At 36.4% G+C, this 18,196-nt stretch overlaps 1 protein-coding gene across 1 annotated transcript in view; it reads right to left on the bottom strand.

Annotated features, from left to right (window-relative positions):
• LOC308038771 (stromal membrane-associated protein 1-like) overlaps window positions 1-18,196 on the bottom strand; it is a gene marked incomplete at its 3' end in the record, with an annotated part of 119,745 nt that overhangs the window by 40,102 nt on the left and 61,447 nt on the right. Inside the window, exons 6-7 of the mRNA XM_080341606.1 lie at window positions 5,174-5,251; window positions 1,553-1,633 (exon numbers count right to left, since the gene is read on the bottom strand). Coding sequence (XP_080197732.1) covers window positions 1,553-1,633; window positions 5,174-5,251 — 159 coding nt within the window. The remainder of the gene's footprint in view (window positions 1-1,552; window positions 1,634-5,173; window positions 5,252-18,196) is intronic.

Genomic DNA, 18,196 nt, shown 5'->3' with positions numbered 1-18,196 from the left:
ATGAAATAAAATATGCTGCAGTATTTCTAACATTTTACAGTTGTTACAACAGCACTATTATCTAATGCAGATATATTTACCAAATTCCACATTTTGTAGTACAGGCATTTAAAATCAAAATAACTTCTTTTTACTTTCTTAATAATTAACTGGTAATCTAAAGACATTTCAAATGTAAATTTAATCAGTTGCATGTGAATTCAGTTTTGTTTCAAGTCCCAGGATAGTCTTTCGCACTGTCATCTTTCTTCCTCACCCACGCAAGTATTCCCAGCCATGCAGCAAGGATCAGGCATCCTGGCAAAGGGAACCCATCTACCCCCCCAGACAAATATAAAAACTAGAGCTTTGGGTTTTAGAAAGTTAAGATTTCCAAACCACCGCAATGTTTTTAGCCTTTATAACTAAAGTATACTGTTATAAGGACCAGAATAAAACATTTAATATGATTGGATGCCCTTGTAAAGCTTCAATAATAAAAAAAAGTAATTTTTATTGTCATCCATAAATATGCTTTAACCTCCTACCATACGAATAATTATATCCTTTTCCACTAGCTCAGTGAAGCTATGCAAATTGTCATAACAAAGTTTGCTTCTGCACTGTCTTCTAAAACTGCTTTCCAATTTCAGAAAAACAGATATTTGTACTGGGGAGGGGCATTTTTCTGCTCCAAGTGTGCACATATTTTTGTATCTTGTTTTATTATGCAAAATAAAATACTTCTATTTGAAAAATGAACTAGAAATACATCTGCAATGAGAACGTATGAATACACAACATTTTTCATCATTGTAACACAGCCCTATTGGGGAATAAACTGACAGATGGAGACTCCAATGCATTCTGCAGACTACACTGCAGATCAGTACACACTAATGGATTCACATTATCTGAGAGAGGGCATCTGTCTTAGAAGAAATTATTGCATTTCATACTTAAATTACCCATTCCGTTTTTGTTTAATATTAACTCTATGTGGAAGTGTACATGATTTAATTGTACCTACATTGCTAAGGCTGCTCATTATGCTTAAATATAGCTGTGTAAAGCACCTTAACTGGTTTGTCTGTCATGCTTTGTGACATGATCTAGTTGAATCTTTTCAGGTTATCTAGACTGAAGTAATTAATTCAGTTCTATAAGTTATCTACTTACATTTAGAATGGATCCGTTTATGAAAAGAGTATTAAGTGACCATACAGCGCTGAATAAAAGGGAAAATTTTCTATGCAACTATAGCAAGAATACATCTTTAAAACCTTAATTATTTGAGTTTAAATCTTAACAAATCTTAACTCACCTCCTCCCCCAAACACATTCCTCATTATATGGTCAACCAAACTCTGTATGCACAAGTAAACCATTTATGTGGATTATCCTGATTACTATTCACACACGCGCATATTTATACATGCACAAATATATACACACGCACATATGCACTTACATATATACACACACTAAAAACTTCATTTTTTCCAAATGCTTGTACATGTGTAATACATATAATTTTTAAATAACCAGAAAAGATAAGATAAACTATTCCTACCTTTTCAACTGCTAATTGTTTTGATGGTTTTTCTGATTCTCTCTCTTTCTTTTTCTCTTCTTTCTTTTTTTCTTTTTCCTTCTGAAAAAAAAACCAAAACCAACAGGTGGGCATTTTGCTAGTACTTAATAACAAAGCATTTGCAAACATATTGAATGTTCACAGTCATATAGAATATAGAGATCTTCAGCTACTCCCTTTTAATTTACTTTATGCCTGTATCTGTTCTGCTTCCACAGGTGACTCATTTTGCTCAAATAGAACTACTAAAAATATTTTAACTCAGAGAATTCAATAAATTCTCAAATATAGTGCCACTAAAAATAGTGTAACTCTGACAATTCAATAAATTCACTATATTACCTGCTCATCTGCATTTCTTATAAGCAGAAGGAAAAAAAAAAGTGCTGCTTCCCTAAGTTCAGCAGATCTGAAAAGAAGAAAACATCTCCAAGTACTCCAATTAAATCTGATAACCATCATTAGGATGGATGTCAGTCTCTTTGACCAAATAACTATAGGAGGGTAATTTGCATGCAGTTTTCTGGAGAGAGTTACTAATTTTTAAAAGTTAACCTAGTAGTCTTAAAAAAACCCAAACACTGCTGAATGTAGAAAGTTGATTTGGACCATATGACAGACCTGATGATTCATAAGACATTAAATTGTTCCAGAAAGACAAAACAAAGAGATCCCTTTAGCTGAATGCATCATAGCGTCATTAGAGAAGTACTACAGTATAGTACTAGTGAGGGTACTTGAACATTAAAATGCACGGAACAAGCATTTACCGTGGCTAATAAAGGAGATGAGACAGTAGCTCCTAAATGTTCTTTCAGTCATTAGACTTGGATCCCTCTGTTCAAAGCCTCAAAACAGCTTTTTTCCACATAACACTATCTTTTAGCAAGTTTCCCAATATTAGAAGGAAGGTTGGGAGGTTAGACTGAGAGTTAGATAACTGTCCAGGCAGCTCCAGTATTAAAAAATAAAACAGCTTACTAGGCTACAGGTTTCTGCCAATAAGGATTTATTTTTCCCATTTTAACATCCAATATACATAATTTTAAAATCTGTGTAACACGATCTTTGATTAAAATAGCTCTGACATTAAGATGAAGTGTGTTTGTGTGCGGGTTTTGTTGTTGGTTGTTTTTTTGTTGTTTTTTTTTTTTTTTTGGGGGGGGGCGGGACTGGACTAGGCATGGGGAGACACAAGTTACACATTCTTCTCAACTTCAAATAGTCAGTTTTCAAAACTTTCACCATATTTATCAGATGGAGTGGTGTTTGTCAATTGAGGTTACTCAAGTCCCAGCTAACCCCTGTGAATTTTTTCATCGGGTGTTAACCTGAACACTGGGGTCCTGGAAAGTGAGACTATCACACCAAGCATCTGCTTAAGTGTGGCTGTCACCTGAGCAACAGAAAGCAGTGACCACAGCCATGAAACTGCAGTTAAGGACAATTTGGAATGTCTGTTTTGAAGAAAAGAAACAGAGATCAACTAAGATCTTAGTGAGCACTGGAACAAGAAAATGAGTATAGCAGTCCAAACCAGAGGTCCAGCCAACACCATATCAACCCTGTGGCAGTGCCAGGTGTTCAAGAAATGGTCTGTGTGACTGGGACATCACAGTGTTTTATTTTGAGGCCATCGTAATCACCTGAGATTTGCAGACTTACTGAACTACGATTACAACTGCATGGCTACGCCTTTCCAACAAAGCTTGGCCTTCTCACATTACTGTGCCTGTCACTGATCTTCCTGCCAACCTGTATTCTAAAGATTCCCAAAATCCTGTGACCACAACCCTGTACTGCACACAAATATTCTGCTAGAGCAATAACCTTCCCAAAAGTCATTCATTTCTTGTTCCCACTCCAACTTTCCCAAGCTGAATAATTTAAATTATTTAATCTCTTCTCCTGTAGAAGCTTTTCTACATCTTAGGCCACTGCGACTTTTTTCCTCCTGGGAAAGGTTGCTGGAAGTCTCATTAACAGCACACTTACTTTTTAAACATAATACCTTAACTTTACTTGAATATGTTTAAGTGAAAGAAGAGCTAAAGCTTTTGCATATGATCATTTACAGGATGTCCTCATTTCCAGTTTGACTTCAACAATTATTTAAAATGTTTTGTTACAGAAACCTCACTTCTAGAGGAAAAAAGTATCTAGAAACTTCTGTTCTTCAGGACTTCAAGAACAAGGAGGGCTTGCAGTAAGTTTCATGTGGTGAACTCTCCACAAAGGTGACCCAATATAAATAAAAATGTCTTTAACAAATACTTGAGAGCTTCATAGTGAATATGTGAAGACTTGAACTGTTCACCAGCGTTTCTGCCTATACACCTCAAAAAGCCTGCAGGAACTCCCTTGATTCCCAGTGACTTTATTTTCATTCACTTCATTGTCACTGTGGACTTGAAAACCCCTAAGTCCTTCATCTTCACACTTCACAATTTCAATATGCGAGCTTTCTGCTTCAGCTCCATTAGAGAAAAATGAATTAAGGCTAAATAAAAACATTTCTCAGATGCTGTCCTCATGCCAGAATTTCAACTTAAGAGTTTCATTACATGCAAAAGCAGTCAAAAAGCAATATGAAGATAATAAAATTAAACTCATACTGGTTTTAAAATTCTACACAAAAATTATCCATCTTTTTTCTCCAAGGTTCATTTTTAGCAGCATGGCATACTAGCTAGAGATAAAGTTTCAAATTTGAATGCATCAAGCGAGATGTGTGAGAAAGTAAAGGCAAGCTTCATTCCAAGTGGCTGCCGCTCTTCCTGGTATAACTTAAAAACCATGTCAAATCCAGCAAGGCTTGTGGTCTAGTCCATGGCACTGTCATTTAAATTTTAATTAATGTTTAAATATAGCTGAACTAAAATAATTTATAACATCTGTCCGTGTTTTCCCTATTTAGAAGACAGGGCTTATGTTTAGATTGTAAGTTATTTCACATACTGTATACAGTGAAATATCCAAGAGTCTAACATTGAGCATTCACATTCTAAAAAATGTATTCCATTATTGTTGCAAATTGTGACATTTAATAAAGTTCATACAAATGATGCCTCATCTACTTGGGTTTGTGTTGTTTGTCAAAGGCCCATCTAAATAGTAAATGCAAGGTCAGGACATACACACATATCCCAGCTAGAAGGGATATTAAAACCAGTATGAATTAACAGAAGTGTCACTGAATTAATTCTATACTGATCTCCAAGGATACTGAACTAGATGGTTAGAACAGTACTGATAATTTAGATTCTGAAACAACCAAGTAATATTAAAAAAATACCAAAAGTTATTCCTGAGGAGAGAGGACAATGGGACTCATGCTCATTAGCTGGGAATGAAACGGTGTTTCCACAGTTTTGTGACATTAAATCAGAGCAGAACTGGAATTTTCACATATCACAATCACACATGTGCTTTGTCTCACTGTATTGTTTTTTTATGTATCTAGGAGAGATGGACTTCAAATGTCCAAAGTAATACCAGCAACTCAAATTGTCTAGTTAGCTTAGTGAAATTACTCTATATAAATGTAAACATTTGTGCAAAGCAGTAACCTGACACGAGCTACATCCAAAACCAATATACCTCTGCTTTGCTCTTCTCAGCAGCGGCTTGCAGAGAAGGAGAGGATGCCAAAGGCTGAGCAGCATCAGAAGAGGAGATCTGTGCAAAACAGGAAAGAAATGAGAAAGGAAATAAGCAAGAAGAGCTGGGAGAGGATCGAGCAGAGGCAGCTAAGAGACGTGATTTTCACTCTTTTTTTTCAAAAATTTTGGGAGTGGATAAAAAAAATACAACATAACAAAAAAAAAAAAAAAGAAAGAGGAGAAAAAGTATTTCCTTTTTTTTTTTTTTTTTTTTTTTTTAATCAATATGATTTTTAAAGAAAATCTGTCAGGTAGGAATGAATGACCTATAATGAAATTCACTAGAACAGAATATAATAAAATCAACCTGGAAAAGATCATATCACAGGCCTAAGAAAAATAATTAGGTTTCCTCCATTGTTCAATTTTACCCAGTGTGACTATTGAAATATTAATGTCCTGAAGCATGAAGGCACACCATCCCAGAGGAGGGGGAGAGAGGAGAGTGCCTTTGTTCTTGTTCACTGTAACAGAATATTTTTATTAAGAGGAATGCAGAATTACTCTGAAGGTTACACATTAATTAAAGTTCTAATTAACTCTTCTCCAAGAGTACTCTGAATGAGTAAAAAACTAAAGGTTAATATAAAGCTACATCCTAGCAATAGGATGCCAGACCTTCCAGACAGGTGATACTTCTTTTCTAGGAATCAGTATGTAAAATGGCAATTAGCAACACTAGACTTCCAGAATGATCCAAAAGGTATGTGCTATATATGCAACAGATGCAGTTTACTCAAGAAAATAGGATTTCTCTAAATGTATTTTCATACATCTTCCTATCCTATTTCTTTACGCATAGTTGATCACTTTAATGGAAACATTATCTTTCTATTTCCTTACTAGAAAAACACAACTGAAATACATTTACCAAACATGTAGAAGATCCTCAGAGTTACAGTGCTCACACTTTGATGTTTTCTATCACCTCTACTATCTACACGAAAACTTAAAAATGAACGATGCTATTACAGAGCAGGTCATTATGTCGGATCAAAATAACCAATTTAGATGACATGTTTTTACTTAGTTTAAAAAAGAAAAACAACAGCTTGCACTACAAGGTAACTGAAAGCTAAAAAAACCAAACCAAACCAAACCTGCCGTGTGGTCTAAATACCCCATATTTCTTACAGAAAAAAACAGTACTATAGCTTATATAGCTGGAATATTAATAGAATAGATAGTATTTTTACAAACTCAGAACCAGTGCTTATCCTGGAAGATGGTGTAGAGCTTCAGGAAAGATACTTTAAAAGTTTATTTTTAAATCAAATTTTACCTGCAGAAATATGAAACAGAATCCTCACTTTTAAATGTACTGTTTTAAAATGCTCAGGTTATTAGAAGAGTTATGGATACATCTGCTGCAATGAAGCAGTTTCTCAAACTGTAGCATTCTGTTGCTATAGGAACACAAGGATCCTGTTTATTTCGATTACACCACATTGTAATCAAATAAAGATGTCAGAAAAATGATTGGATAACTACATATATTAAACTATGAGCTCTAACACTGAGTTCCTTACTAAGATTTCAATTAAATGTAAATGTGTGCTAATGACATCTTAGGTATACTTTCAAGTTTCTAAAATGAGATTTTTTTGTTTCATTCTTTTGTATGCTTCATATTGTAAGAGAATTTCAGCTTGATAGGTGTCTCATAGGTGAACAGCACATAACAGCTACTCATCACGCAGAAGCAGGTGAGCAGAATTTCATTTGAGGGTTCAGGGAAGAATCAGCACTATAGATGTTTGCATCACATTTCCATCCTTCCATAATAGTCCTCCTCAATCTGCATATCTTCTTCATAAATTAAGAGATTATCTGACCTATGACAAGGTAATCCTATGAAGGCTTGAAAGTAATTATTCTAGTTTTGCAAATCAAGTATTGGAGAAGCGTCATGCAGCCGTAAGCAGGGGACAGAATGAAAAGCAGTTGCCACCTAATCTGGGGTATGGAACGGGACATACAAGTTGAGACATGCCCGAGTGTAATGTTTAAAGATAAACAGAAGCACTACTTTCACTTCAGCACCTGAAAGCACACTTTACGTATGCAAATATTGAACTAAGCAAGAGTACAAAAGGCATATGACTGAAAAGAATCTTTAAGAGCAGACACACTACAATATATAAAGAACTGATTAAGTTTATGTAACAAAAGTAACAGCATGAGTTGGGGCTACCAAACAGCTTTATCACCACTGCATTGTGTTAAATTTTTCATTTACCATGTGGCGCCAGATATGGAAATCTGAATGAAAAAATCCAATCAAGTCACACTGAGTGGCTGGATGAAGTTAAACATAAAACCGGATTAAAACCAGAGCTGGTACAGCCCATTGTGGCAAGCGGTTAAGCAGTCAGAGAACAGCAAGAGCTGATCAGGGTATCGGCGAAGCCTTAAGAGATACTTGCCCTTGGGACAGGCCAAAGCTGAGGGGACAGACGGAATTTTCACTAACATCCAAGTCATTCTTATGGATGCTAATGCCTTCTTCAAGCGTGAAGAGAAACCAAACACCATAGTCATCAAGTGCTTGGTTTTAAGGAGACTTTAAAACACTCATTCTTAACTCAAACCAACTCACATGCAATATTTTAACAAGTTGCTTGATATTCTGAAATCTCAGTAAAACCTCCCAGGTTTTGTTCTCACTTGTAACTGCCCCCAACTCTTACTTTGAAAGGTTGTGGTATGGTCGCAGTTGCAAACTGCAGCACACTTCACAGATGCAATACATAGCAAAAAACTCAAAAAATATTTACTCTCATTAGCATAAATCATCCCTAAACAACTTCAATGCTGTTCTGAGGAGTTCATTGCCAATATCCCTGTATGCCATTCAAAGCTAGTACTAATACCTTCTACGTCCTGTTTGCAGTGCAGATGTATCATAAGCTATGGGGGATATCAGATATGGAACAGATGAAACACCAATAAGGAAGAGTGGCTGATGACAAGTTGTGTGTTCCTGGCTTATAGTTCCAGTAAACCTTTGTTTTTGAAACTACTGCAGCGCTAAAGCAGCTCACAGAGGTGTTCCTGTTTGTAGTCAAAAGAGATTCACTAGTTTGCTTGGAATGGCAACTGAGAAAGCATCTCTCGGTGACCTATTTCCACATTCGTGGCCAGCAGTGGGAGCGCTGAGGTTAAATTAACCCCGGGTCAAACCACTCACCCATGACACATAGAGGCATCTCACTCCAGAGTAAGTCCTGGTGAACCCGCCTTTAATTAGTTGAAAGCCATAAATGCACTTTAAATATTTATAGCAGAACCCTGATCACCACTCAGGATGGCCAAGTAAGGTTGCAATAATAACTTCAAAAATGTTTTTTAGGAGACTGAGATCACTAAAATGCAGCACTATGTCATCCCACATCAAAGCAACATATGGGTTTTCTATTGGGTATTTATCAGCCTTTATTAATAATTAATTGTTTCTATAAGCCTGATCAGAAGCATCAGTAAAAGAAGATCACTCCATGCTTGGGTCCAAGTTAGAGTACCTGAAAATACTGTTGTTTACAAGCAGACATCCCCTCTTTAGTGTAGGAAAAAACAATCTGGTTTGCAAAAAATTGCTACACCACAGCAATAATTGGCTTCTGTTATCACTTTTCTAATTTGGCAGTTTTAATGCAATTGTTACATTCCAGTGGAAACAAAGAGAAAAAAGCTAAAGTATCAGTTTCTAGAAAAGCCAGGCAATTATGAAGTTTGAAGAGCAGACAGGAGGAAAGGTAGACAATATCTTTGTTTAATTAGATCCAATGGAAAAAGACATTTGAGCAAAAAAGAGTAAGATATGTCGTCACAACTACTAAAGACAAGTGACCAAAACCTTCCCACTTTTGACTACATGTGTAAACCAATAAGTTCATCTACATTTCTACATCAAAATCTAAAAAGTAATTTCCAGCCATCTTCCAGAATTCAATTAAAGAAGCACACACTGATCTGCTCTGATAACATACATTAGCACTATGTTCTGGAAAATCACCAATGAAGATGGCCTTGATTATTGGCACTTCACAGTACCAGACAAAAATGATGGCAACCCCTGCAACCAACTTTAGATGCTGCTAGAAAAAGAATAAAGTCCATGTGCTTGTGTGCATTAAGAATGTGTCACAAACTGACAACTAGCATCAGAATATTTCATTTAATTCTTAATTTAAGAGTCGATGGGTCTTTTGTTTAAAAAGTTAATTGAGAATTACCTAAAATAGGGAATAAAGGCAAAGAGCTGTTTCTTAAGTTTCCATATTTATACTCATATGTCCACAAAATTTTGATCGCATTTCAGACCAAAGGACTGGTAGTCATTTCATTTTAGCAATTCCTTCTATTCTTTGTGTTTTGGAACTCCCTTTTAGAAAGCTGATAAAATAAAAATAACCATTTTGCATAATGAAACTCAATACTGTCTTTAAAGCATCATGAACACTCAGTGCTCAGCAAGAAAACACAGACACTTGTAATTGTACCATAAGATTTCATTTGCACCTATGCTCTGTGAGAAACTCACAAAAATCATAGGATCAGAATGAAAGGATCTGCAGATTTACAATATTTCTCCAGTTCTCTGTCCTCTTAGATGGCAATGTGTTACCTGTCTCTATTTTGTCCATTCAAAACTTCTATACTATTAAGTTATAACTTAGTAATGGCACTATCCAAACGCATACTACGTCAACAGTTCACATTAAAGCATCAAAACAAACACTATTTGGCCCCATGGCTGTGATATAGTCTATGCACCAGGCTACAATTTCAAGTGAAAAAGGTAAGCTTAAGGAAGCACTAAATCCATCGGAAAACATAACATACAAAACCTAAGAAGGATTTTACTTTAGTTCACTTTGTACTAACATATTTCTGACAGTAGATAACAGTTGTACAAACACAGTCATGAAGGTCTATGTAATAAATAAAGTTTTAATCAAATTTTATTTGTAGTTTTTACTAAATCCTGCTCCTGATGCAATGCATGTTGTTATTCAGTCTTTTATTAAAAAGAGTTCAAGTTAAAGCATTGGAAACCTGTATTAAGATTCAATTTAAATATGAAATTTAGGGTGCTATCACTTAGAAGATTCAAGACATTAAAAGTGATTGTGTTACCAAACTATGACAATATAGTCAGGAAACCAGCAGCTGAACCAAATACAAAGGTGCCCTCGAGTGGCCATTTTATATGCACACAATAGAGGGAGATATCCTAATAAGAAGACAACTACTCTACACTCATTTTACAGGTTTTAAGTTCAGCTACAATACATGTTTTTCTCATTTCAGGAGACTTTTGACCTTATTACCATGCATTTCGAACAAATGATGACAAGACTAAAATTAGTATCCTATTTTAAATGAGTAAAAATTACAGACTATTAGATGCATATAGACACAAAATCAATTGCTTACCATTTTTTGAAAGAGACTTCTTATCAAAATACAGAAAGGAGTATAAGGAGTAAAGGAGTATACTAATGTACTATTAATAACCTTCATCTAGGAATTTCTGCAGAAGTTCTTTAGGCTAAATGGTAAGACTTTTTTTAAAGTTACTAAATTTTCTCCCTTATTCAGTGCTCTAACTGCTGGATACCACATAAAAAGGTTGAGCATCCCATGTTTCACAAAACACAGCAGTAGCTGGCTTCTCAAAAAAGCCTGTACTGCTCTTCTGTCAGTGTTCTGAACATGCTCACCACTCCCCCATCCCTTCCATACCTCGTTCCAGGAATATGGTGAAGCTTCTGCACAAGCTGGCTGTAGTTCTGGACGTGTGCAGAGCTCTAGACATTCATAAATTTACATCAAGTAGAGATGCAATTAGTGTTGTGGGAAATACAGATATATTTAATAGTATTAGACTTGAGTGCAAAATATTTTTCCAACTCTGACCAAGACCATCCATACCTATTGTTGCCCACATTTTTTTTTAGTTTATTTAGCTTCTCCTTCAGATAACAACCTCTTGAGATACTATGGAGAGTCACCATGGCTTAATTAAAGGTTGACACAGGATAAACAAAACAGATGTTTTTAACTTCTTATTGGAGTGTTCTCCATCTCCCTTGTCCAACCTAATAGGTGTTCTCTCTATTTGCTCCAGAGAAAACTGTCTTTAATGAGAGCTTCCCAACACTTCAGATCAATTACTTTTACATTTTCATGATTCATGTTAAACTAGCAACACAGTCACTGCAGATTTCAGCTTTGGAAGAAAGTTTGCTTACATGGACATTGTAACTCATAGCTGGGCAGCCCAGCTGTGTGAGCTGCTCCTTGAATGAGTACTTATGGAAGTGGGGAAAGTAAGACCCTGCACATGAGAGTAGCCTGAAAATCCACAGCCTGGCTTCTGTAACTCACTCATTTAACCTTTGTTGGGCAAAGTCCAGCTCAAGGGCAGTCACTAGCAGCACATCCAGGCATTGATGCTGGGGCCAACTATTTAACTTCTTCACCTACACCCAACCAATGGACAGAGTACGTCATCAGCAAGGTTGCAGATGATACAAAATGAGGAGGAGCGGTTGATACACCGGATAGTTGTGCTGCCATTCAGAACACCTTTGACAAGATGGGTCAACAGGAACCACATGAAGTTCAAAGGTAAGTGCCAAGTCCTGCACTTGGGGAGGAATAACCCCATTAACCAGGGCAGACTGGGTGTCAAATAGCTGGAAGGCAGATTTGCAGAAGAGGACCTGGAGTTCCTGGTGGACGAGTTGGACATGAGCTAGCAAGGTGACCAGTTCCAGGCTCACAGGTACAAGAGAGACTTGCATAGAGACAGACTGAAGCAAGTCCATCAAATGGACACTAAGGTGATTAAAGGATTAGAGCACCTTTCAGAAATGGAGAGGCTTAGTCAGTTGAGATTGTTTAGACTAGCAGAGGAGAGAAAGACTGTGGTACTGAGAAAGAGGACCAAGAAACATTGAATGTAAATTGAAACACTGGAAATTCCATTGAAACACGAGAATAAACTTCCCCTCTTATAGGGGCAGTTGAATACTGGAAAAAGTTACCCAGAGAGAAGCTGTGGAGTCCCCAGCCCTGGAGATATTAAAAATCCAATTTGACACAGCTCTAAGCAACCTATTCTAGTTGACCTCACTTTGACTAGGGGAATTGGATGATCTCCAAAGGTCTCTTCCAGCCTAAGCTATTCTGCGATCCTATAATTTGACTAATTCTAACAGCACCAACTTGGAAAATAAATTTATCCCGCTTTCGCTATCCCTGCCCACAAGTCATAATTCATGTATGGTACTTCAGTGCTTTCTAATGATGCCCATCTTCATTAGCATATTTCAAAAATACTTCATGCCACTTGATTCACAAATTCCTCATAAACCACTAGAAAAACTAATATGGTTCTTACAATATTGGGAGAGGTAACTGGTAACGTGTCTCCAAGCCAATGACTGAATGCTTCCCAATTGTAGCTACTATAAACTTACTGTTCACATACCCCATCATATCCCAATTTACCCATCTTAAGGTGCCCACGTGACATATTTTAGTGCAGTACATGTATTATGGATTTAATCTCCTTTAAGATAACTTTCTGGAAAATGTGCCACCAGAGTCTCTAAACTCACATCACATTTTATCCAGTTGCCTAAGTTTATTCTTAAATTATACACAATGTCTTAGGAAAGCATGGAAAACATAGACCCATTATCCTTTTCCTTCCATGAACTTAGAGTTATATGAAACTTCTGCTCCATACATAATTTACACCCTTTCCTAAATACAGAAACTTTGTTTACTATTCTCTAAACGCTGGCAGGACATGATAATATATTCACACTCCATGTAGTGGAAATAGATTGTGCCTGTTCATAATTTTTGAGACTGAACATATCCAGAGTCCGCTTAAGCTTATTTACCATCCAACCTCAATAAGGCAATTTCCATATGCATTCCGAGAAACTGTGCACCTTATTCTCCTACGTATTTACTTTTATTAAGGGCTGCAGAAATTGTTTGTGATAGTACCAATATAGGTATTCTTTATCAACACCCAACACAGCAACCTCACTGCTTCTCCTCATTACTTGTAAGGCATAGGTATCATTGTACAAGATGCAAAAATAAACAAAAGTTTAAGAAATATTGTCTTTTTACAGCTTTTATTTTACATCAAATAAGATGTGCCAAGTTTTTTATAAATGCAGAAAATATGATTGATTCAAACTTGATTTCCTGAACCTCTTTGCCACTTTCATATGCTTTTAACTCAGCAGCATGTAGATTCAGTCAAATTAAATTATTTGGACTGGGTACCAGAAACCCCTTCATTAGTGCAGTGCTGTGTCACAAAGAATCCCACCTGTTGCCGTTACTCAAGGGTGTATTTTAGGCACATTTTAGTCTTTCTGGAAGCTCGGTTCTACAAATCACACATTCCTCTTAGCTTACTGGTAAACTGTGTAATAATCTATTTTAAAGCTTATTTCCCCTGATCACCAATTCTGGGAGATTGTTACTAATTCCCAAAAACCTAAAATAAGCTATTTCTCTTGGCCACTACATCTAAGGTCATGAGCCTCATTAAAAAATGTCTTTCCCCCTCACCAGTTGCATAGCTTTGATTACAAGTATTTGGGACTCAATATAGAGATCATCAGTCTAGATGAAATCAGTCTAGTTCAGAAATTACTTTCATAAAAACAAACACCCCAAGTATCTGGAAATGCAGAGCACCAGTTCTGGAGCCATTGGTCTTGTCATACTTCTGCCAGACTGAACAAATGACTTCTGCTGAAGCTGAGCTAAGTTGGCCTTTGAGCACTTCATCCTGTCACATATATGCACAATGTTGAATTATTCTGTTTGTGACCAAAAACCAAGCAACACCTCCCATCCAAGCACAGAAAGCCAGTCAATGCATTTTTATCAGCTCTGTTCAGACTTTACCAAGCCAAGGGCTCTGATTTTTCATGCTGCCTTCCCTTCAACAATAGCAAATTCCACCCACTGTTGTCACCTCAGACTATCATTTCAGGTACTGGTGATAAACCTGTCAAAGGATGGGCAGAAAATAGGAATAGTAAGTAGAGAGGTAGCCTTGGGATCAGCTAAATTCTTTAACAATGACAAGAAAGATGACATATGCATATTTTCTCTCTTAAACAACAGGATTTCTGTTTTTTAGAACTCATTACTAATTCTGAAGTGAAGAGATACCAAACTGCTAAGTTGTTACACTCTCACATTCCTATACAACTGGGAACTGCCTTCAGATCAGTTGAGCAGACGATGCCATTTCTAAAGATGTGAGTATGGAGAGGAAGCGATGCAGTCTTACTCTTCAGGTTTGATTATTGCAGTGAGTAATATGGGTAAATCTCACCTCTGAACAAGTTCATCCAAACTAGAAAGTGATCTCTCTACCAACCATCTATTTTCAGTTCTGGATTCAACTGCTATGTTTTAGGATTGGTTAGATTATCAAAGGAAAGCAACAAGGCCAAAAAGTGAACTTGTCAAATAACTGCTTTGTCATGATAGTCACAAGTGTCAGTTAACACTTGAAATCTGCACTCTCTCACTGGAAAACACAGTCTGCTCGTGAGCATTTCTTGTGATAATCTGAATAGATTCCTGAGAACACTTCTCATCCTGCATTGAAACCAAGCTGTACATCATCCATATTCAGTTTCAATTGAGTATTTCAAAATAATTAAAAGTTATGATAATCCAACTAAGATGACAATTAGCCCTGAATACACCATGTCATTTCTTCAGCCTGTAACAGGATTTATATTTATGAACTGCAAACATTCAATTTTCATTTCATTAAACAACTCTTACAGCTGCTGGGGATGTCAGAAAATCTACTGTAAACATTGTTTTCCCAATACAAGTAACAAATTCCATAAGAACTGGGAGAAGAACCTGTCCCAAAAGTCAAGAATAGCTAGATCTGCCCTGTTTTCCATTAAAATATCACCACAGGAAATTAAGTAGGAAAAAAAAATAAACCCTCAATATAAATGCACAGGCTGCAGACAGAAGTCTTACCAACTCAAGTTTCTCTTTTCTGGCTCACCATCACTGTCACCATCCATGGTTTCTTGGAAGTAGTAGAAAGTGGTGTGAGGAAATAAGAGTATACCAAGTTATCCAGAAAATTACCGATATATCCCAGACAAAAAACAAGGTTAAAAAAAAATATAGAAACAAAAGAGTAACTGTAATTGAGCTAAGACCTGGTGAGAAGAACACAAGAGAAAAGCCTAGACAGGGAAAAAGTGGAAAAAAATACAAAAAGTTAAGGCAAACTGCTGCCTAGCCTGTACAGTGTTTTCCCATTTGGGAGTTCGTTTTGTATACCCACATTCAGAACTATGAAAGTCTTTTCTGCTGCGATAAGGAGTCTCTCTAAAATAGTAAGGCACTTTATCCTGCTAAAAAAATCACGATAGCTTTATATTTCATTCTCTTGGAATATGTCTTGTGTCTCCAACAAGATTCGTATTTGCTTCACTTACATGTAGTGCAACAATTCTGAAGAAGATCTTCAAGTCATTTATTGAAGCATACAAGTTCAGATTCCTGGGGAAAGGTGTTTGTGTAATTGTAAGCTGTGCTCTTCTAAGAGTGCTCCAGGAGACAGTAAACTAAAGGAGCATTGAGAGTTTAATGCGAGCCTAAAGCAAACAAAAGATTTAATAAGCAACAGGCGTAAGGACTAAGATTGTTAGAGGAGAAATTGCTTTGCATGCTTTGCCCTTCAGTTCTAGGACTGTTGTGTACAAAAAAACCCTACAATGAATATAAAAGGACTTGCCTATGCTTGAAAGTGATAATCAGCTGCAAGTCTGAAGTGGAATGATATTCCTGAGCAGTTTCATGTCAGCACCCACCTGAAGGAGAGTTTTAACATTCCAAATTACTTCACACCACTTGACCTATGGTAACTGTCTGTAGTGAGTTACAGAAGTGATGCAAGCTCTCATTTGCGTGGTACATGCTTTCAGGGACAAATCCAGTCAAGCAGCACAGCACATTACAAAGTAAATTGCTTGTGTTACTGTATCTTAGATGCACTGTGTTTATAAAGACACTCTAACCATTTTACTACTAGGTGAAGTCTGTTCTATTGGATTCAATGCTATACTTTGTATCAATCACAGCTCATGGATGCCTAAAAAATGAGAAGGGGGTTTGGCAGAAGAGTACAGTACAGGAATACAATATTATGCTCAGGATATTTAAAATAAGTTGACTTGCTAAGAGCTACTGTCACTCCTAAGCTGATTATTCGAAGAGTAAAAAAAAGTTCCTGCTTTTAACAATACCAGACCATGTGTTATTCAGAGAACAAAGTAACATCCTGTCAGCCTCTAGTATTTTTACTTTTAAAATGTAAGCATTCATAAAAAGCATAAAAAAACATCAAGTCCTGATTGTTACATCGTACCAAAGCAAAACAGGAAGGCAGTTGCCATATCAAAAGCAGTTGGTCTTTAGAAGTCTCGACAAATCAAGGTCTCACCACAATAGGACTATGAGCTACTTTCTGAGAAATTTGATCTTGTATACCAGTGTGACTCCTGTTAATGTTAGGAGAGAATGATGATAGATGCTGTCTTGAGAAATACTACTTCTTACTCTGCCATGAGCTACGCTGCTTAAACAGAATATACTTTCATAATAGGATACATTTGCCAAAATACAGTAAGTACCATACAGTTGTCTTCACAGTTTTAGTTATAATACCAGAACCCTGCAACTCTATCTAAATATTTACAGATCATTTCAACTCTAAGAGTGTTCTGAAGAGCTGACATGCATCTGAAGATGCTTCCATGGGGTACAAAAAAAAATCAGTTTGCCTCCTTGCGTAGGCTAATTTATTCAAAATTCTCTTCTTTACATTGATCAGAATAAAACCTAAAAATAAATACTGCCACTTTAACAGCAGCCAAACAGAAACATTTTCAAAAAATTACAACAGTGCAATGCTCTTGAAATAAAGCATTTCAACTATTGGATTGATAAGCATTTTTCTAAAACTTTTTCTTCTTGTCTTACAATGTTGTAAAGAAAATGCATATGTAACTGTTAAAAAAGTTTCTAATGATTAGAAAATGGTTTCTGTTCCAAGAAAGTTCTAAAAAAGTATAAATATGCAAAACAAAAAAAACAACTGAAATCCACCCATAAAACTCATCCATGTTAACATGTTCCTTTAAATGTCAGATTGATTTTAACTTTATTATCAGTGTTAGTAAAAAATAATTAATACATCATTTCCTTAATATTTTTTTCCCAGGTTTCCTCTCCCAGTTCCATTGCTTATTCTGAACTGGAGCTCCAGTTTTTTGTTTCACCTCCAGTGCGTGTGAAAGTACAGCTGTGAAAAGAAGGGACAAGCATAGCCTGAACTCTGATAAATTTCCTACCTCCATCTCCTAACCTGACCCTGAGCAGCACAGTTTGCCTACCTGGGGCTGCCATTACTGCTACATTCCAGAAGGTTTTTCTCAAGGCTAAAGCCTAAGATTGTGGTTAAGAATTAGGCCTGATACCAGAATCTTTCTGAGTACCAAACAACACAAAACCACAGATAACCAACCAAAAACATGCCACTGTTCCAGGGCGTCAGTCTCTCAGGTCTTTCTAGAAACAAGTCACAAACCTGCACTGAGTCTGAGCAAGAACACAAGAGAGTAACTATTTACTGATAACCCGCTTTTAACAGTTGAGTAAACTGTGCTACTCATTTAGTCCCGAGCACCGATACAGAACCAGCGTTTCACATTTTCCCAACAAAAATGGATCAGAAAACTCCGAGATCTATGTTTCAATAGACTTCAATTATTTTTTTAAGTCAGATTGCTTTCAATCAGCATTAGATTTTTCTAATGTATATTTGATTTCTACTTAAATGCATTATTCTATTTAAAATGCAACTAAC

This window comes from Nesoenas mayeri, assembly GCF_963082525.1.
Source record: "Nesoenas mayeri genome assembly, chromosome: 3".
In the NCBI taxonomy this organism is placed as follows: Eukaryota; Metazoa; Chordata; class Aves; order Columbiformes; family Columbidae; genus Nesoenas; species Nesoenas mayeri.
This window is presented reverse-complemented; position numbering and strand designations above follow the sequence as displayed.